Source organism: Lipotes vexillifer, unplaced genomic scaffold (assembly GCF_000442215.2).
Source record: "Lipotes vexillifer unplaced genomic scaffold, Lipotes_vexillifer_v1.1 scaffold1115, whole genome shotgun sequence".
Lineage (NCBI taxonomy): Eukaryota > Metazoa > Chordata > Mammalia > Artiodactyla > Lipotidae > Lipotes > Lipotes vexillifer.
Genome location: NW_006792080.1, coordinates 391193 through 395993, shown reverse-complemented (window position 1 = coordinate 395993; position 4801 = coordinate 391193). Strand labels below are relative to the sequence as shown.

At 60.7% G+C, this 4801-nt stretch overlaps 1 protein-coding gene across 1 annotated transcript in view; it reads left to right on the top strand.

The window, feature by feature from the left end:
• The window catches only part of CUNH3orf22 (chromosome unknown C3orf22 homolog), a 2972-nt gene extending 2382 nt beyond the window's left edge, over nt 1-590 (top strand). Inside the window, exon 3 of the mRNA XM_007465292.1 lies at nt 341-590. Coding sequence (XP_007465354.1) covers nt 341-590 — 250 coding nt within the window. The remainder of the gene's footprint in view (nt 1-340) is intronic.
• Nucleotides 591-4801: the final 4211 nt, after the last annotated feature.

Sequence of the window (4801 nt, the reverse complement as noted above, 5' to 3'; positions counted from 1 at the left end):
GAGCGAGGAGGGTGGTCCAATGGGGGAGGGGGGGAAGGAGGCCCGGAGGGGGAGGCGGAGGGGGAGGGGAGGGTGGTGTCGGAAGGTCGGTGGGGAAGGTGGTCCCGGGGGTAGGAGACCGCACGATGTGGTGGCACATGCTGTCGGGTCCTCCCAAGATGGGCAGGCATGGGGCAGAGCGCGGGAGGCGTCAGGCTGCTGGATGTCTAGGCGGGTGGCGGTTGGGAGGCGGCGTGTCCGCGCTGGGAGCAGAACCTTGGTTGCTGCGCCGGCTGACTTCTCTGAGGGGGGTTGGGGAGGCTGCCGAGGGCCAGCGCGGCGCTCTGTGTGGCTTCTCCAGGCTGGGGACCCCGGATTTGCCGCCACTGTCGAGGCTGCGGCCGCCACCGTCACCACCAAGCAACGTCTGGGAGCTGGTGCTGCTGAGCCGCCGCTTCCCCGGGTCCGCGCCCCCCGCGCACACCGGCCGATGCCGCCCGCCCCCCCGGGGGCCCCTCCTGGAGCCCGGCTCTGCGCCGCCTCTCTCTCGGCCACCCGCCCCCCGAGCGCTCAGGGCAGCGGCTCCGGGAGCTCCCTTCAGGCTGAGGTGACCTGTGGGGAGGCGGGCAGCCCTGAGGAGCCCCGGAAAGGTCGCCCCGCGAATACACTCTGCAGGTCCCCACCCCCTTGGAAGGTCGTCTGCATGTCCGGCTGTGTGTTCTCATCCATAAAATGGGGTGACGGTTAATTTTGCAGCGTGTGAATATAATTTCCAAGAATCTACCCCAAAGATATGCTCACACATGTAAGTAAAGATGTTTGGACAACGATATTCTTTCCAGCGCTGCAGGAAATAGCGAGTGATTGGAGACCACCTAAATATCCGTTAATGGCGGCTTTAAATTATGCCACAGCTGCACCGCGAAGCATTAGACAGGCATTAGAAAGAAGACGCAGTCCTTTACATACTGATCTGGAACAATCTACAAAGGACGTTCAGATATTTTTTTAAAGCACAGCAGAGAGTGTCTAAAATGCTGCCATCTGTGTATATTAGAAAACGGTGTGTGGGTGTATGTGTGTGCATGTATGAGCGTGCAGGTGTGTGTGGGCATGTGTCCGTGGGTGCGAGTGTGGAGCAGGTAACAACTTTTGGGTAGAAAAGCTGGGGACTTGGAGACGGGCATACCATTTTCTAAAGGTTTACTGCGTGAACCTAACACCTCGTTGTGGGTGTTTTACAACTCTAAAGAGAAGACTTGGGGAACGGAAGAGGGGCTCCCGGCCCGCTGCAATCCAGCCTGCGGAATCCCCAGGCATTCGTAGGAGCAGCATATGTGGGAGGGTGGCTGCTGAGGATGTAAGGGTTCCCCTCTGTTCTACTAAGACGGGGGCTAGGACGTCATCTTGGAGCCTTGGGGAAGCACTCAGACCGGGACCCTCACTGTAGCCCTCCCCCTGGGAGAGAGAGGGGGTTGGGGACCCTGGGGAGGGCCAGGGTGGCCGCCCTTAGCAATGTGGACAAGCGTCCATCTCTTTCCAATAGATGTTTGGTTGTTTCCACTCTTTGCTGTGTTGGGTGAGGCTGCTCTGAGCCTTCCTGTCCTGTCCTGTCCCCTGGCACGCTGTCTCCAGAGAAGACTTGCTGGCCAGAGGGCTCCTGAGCACCCACCCTCACCTGCGGGCACCACACTGTTTCCCGAGGGTCCCTCTGCATGTGGCCACGAGCAGCTGACGGAGGCTCCTTCAGCCCCGCCTCCAGGCTGCACTGGCTGTGGCCCCAGAGCGTTTAGGAAACGGAGCTGGAGGGCGCGTGGGGCAAAGCCGGTGGTTTTGTCGTAGGAAAAGCTCAGCCAGTCCCCTGAGTCCGGTCATAAAATGTGCTGCTCTTCAGGGGCTCCTCCCCTGCGAGTTCGCGCTAAAGAGAGAGCGTTTAGGGAGTAAGGAGCTCTCCGTTGGTCTCGCTGTGTGCTGAGCGTTCGTACACGAGGTCCTCAGAGAAGAAAACGAGCTTTGGGAAGCTCCTCACGGACAACGCGCGACACGCTGCATGTCTGACGGCAGGAGGGGCTGAGCGCGGTTCTCGGTGCAAAGTCACCCCACGGACCAGAGAAATGACCACGGTGGCCCGTGTGGCGCATGGGGCGTGCTGCCAGAGTGCAGGTGCAGCCGCCCAGACCTCGACTGTCCTGGTGCCCTGAGTGCCGGCAGAGCCAAATGCACAGCACAGGGCTGAGGACTCCTAAGGAGGTGGTCGCGGGTGCCGGCCCGCCTTCCAGGAGTTTCTCCTACAGTCACACACGCGTGCACAGGACCAGGTGTGTGCAAGGACGCAGGTGAGCCTAAGTGCCTGTCGCTGAGGGACCAGTGAAATAAAGGCAGGTCTGCAGTGGATCCTCCCCAGAGCGGGGCTGGAGAGGGTTGTGGACGCAAATAGTTCAGCTGTGGGGAGGTTCCAGGAGCGCCACCGAACAGCAGGGAGGGCCTCACCGCAGGCACCTGGGGCTGAGTCCCGGGAGAACTCCGCAGTTTCCTACCCGAGGGGCAAAAGCTGCAGGGCGGGCCCCCTTGTTCCACCAGACGGGGCTGACGGCTTTTCCCTGGACGCAGGCACTGCGAAGGGCGCCCCCTCTGCCTTCGCTGCGGCTGGAGAAGCTTCAAGGCGTGGTCCGGCGGGTGGGGGTGGGGGTGGGGTGGCAAGTGGGGCTCTGCCTGGAGAGGGAATGTGCACCATCCCTCCAGGCCCAAAGAACCTGGGGGTTATTTTAGCAAAATTTTCAACCATGGAAATAGGCCTCCCAGGAAGCTGCTTGAATGACAAAGCCACAAAATAAAACCGAAAACAAAACAAAAAACAGAAACCAACACCACAGCTACAAAAATCTGGGAAACATTTTCCTGACAATGAAAGCCCTAAAAAGCAAAAGAACACTGAAACTCCCTTTAAACAAGTCTTTGTAAAGCAATCCACCTACATCCCTTCCATCCCTGGGAAGGTGCTGACCGGCACCATCCAGTTCTGGAGGCTGAGGAACTGGGAAAATGAGAAACTGGGAAAACGAGACAATGGTGAGTAAGGTAGACCCTTGGGACCTTCAGCTGGTGATCTCAATCCCTTTAGGAACTTATATCTGGTTTTAGTAGAATCCCTGACGGGGCTGCCTGATTGAGAGCCCCCTGGGTGCCCTCACGACTTGTCCAGCTCTGCCCATGAGACCCTGCCTCTCTCGGATCGTCCAGTGACCCAGTCGGGACCCCAGCTCCGGGAGGCTGGCTGACAGCCTGTGCTCTGGGAAGACAGGTGTTCTGGCACCAGCCAGAGAGCTCGGAGCAGGCAGATACCCCGAGGCAGGCGAGGGCAGGGCACAGGGGAGGGCCGTGTGGTGGGCTGTGGAGATCGTGACACGGAGAAACGGGGCGCGTGCACTGCTGCCCCACCTGAGGGAGTGACAGCACGCGGTGTCACGGCAGAGCAGGAGGGTGACTTGTAATTGTGATGCCTCTGGGGTGTGGCTTCTGGATGGAGGTAACTCAGCAAACAGGTCACATCACAGGTTGCGTGGGCGCTGAGTGAGCTTGGAACAAAGCTGTGTGTCATCGGGGCATCGATGGCATGATGTAACACAGCGTGTGTATAGCTTCTGAGGGGGGGACCCTCATTGCCAAGCAGCCCAACACACACTACACACACACACACACACACACACACCCCAGGGCAGGAGGCAGCCCGAAGCGCAGGGCTTGGCTGAGCTGGTTTGGCTTTAAGCCTCGACCCAGGCAGAGTAAAAGGATAGGTTTCCCCCAAGTGTCATTGTCGCCCCTTGAGCCAGAATGTAGCACCCACCCCATGGTGTACCCCCTCCCTATCCCGCTCCTCACATAACCTCTGGTACCCGTGGGCTGCTGTGAAGGTGACCCAGGCTCAAGATCAGACAACCTCATGCCCCCAGAACAAATGGCAAAATGAGACACAGAAACTCTAAAATGTCAGAAAGTAACAAAACACATTTATTTCAAAAACATGAGCTCCCCAGCTCACCAAGGTCGCATAAAGTCTGCCACTACGTTGCAACCTGGGCTCTGTGAGCTCAGGAAGACCGAGCGGGACAGGGACCAAGGGTGGGGCTGGAACAGGGCCCTCGGGGAGCTCCCGGCTCAGTACGCCCAGGTGGCCGGCAGCTCACGATCGCCGCCTGGGTGGAGCTGGCGACAAGGCTGGTCCTGCCCCGGGAGGGAGGGCGGCCTTCCCTCCTTGTCCAGGGCCGTCCTCACCAGGGCAGGTGAGGTGGGGACGGCCCCGGGATGGGCCACAGGCTGCGCCGAGCCAGCGTTCTAATCTTGCGCCACGGATAGGTTCCGGGACAGAGTGGACAAAAAACAGGCGCTCATGGGCTTCCCTGGTGGCGCAGTGGTTGAGAGTCCTCCTGCCGATGCAGGGGACGCGGGTTCGTGCCCCGGCCCGGGAAGATCCCACGTGCCGCGGAGCGGCTGGGCCCGTGAGCCATGGCCGCTGAGCCTGCGCGTCCGGAGCCTGTGCTCCGCAACGGGCGAGGCCACAACAGTGAGAGGCCCGCGTACCGCAAAAAAAAAAGAACAGGCGCTCGCCACCTAAAAACCTATTAGCCCATCCTCAGCCACGCAGGGGTCCTGGGGAAGCACCCTCCGGCTGGGGCGCTTCGAGGAAGCAGGCGGCAGGCACCCAGGGGTCCAGCCACGCCCCGCGGGGAGGTGGGCTGCACGGGGGCCGCACCGGGGATACGGTCGGGCGGGGTGGGCGGGCCGAGGGTGAGAGAGCGCGGGGGCGGCGGCTCTCGGGGCGGAG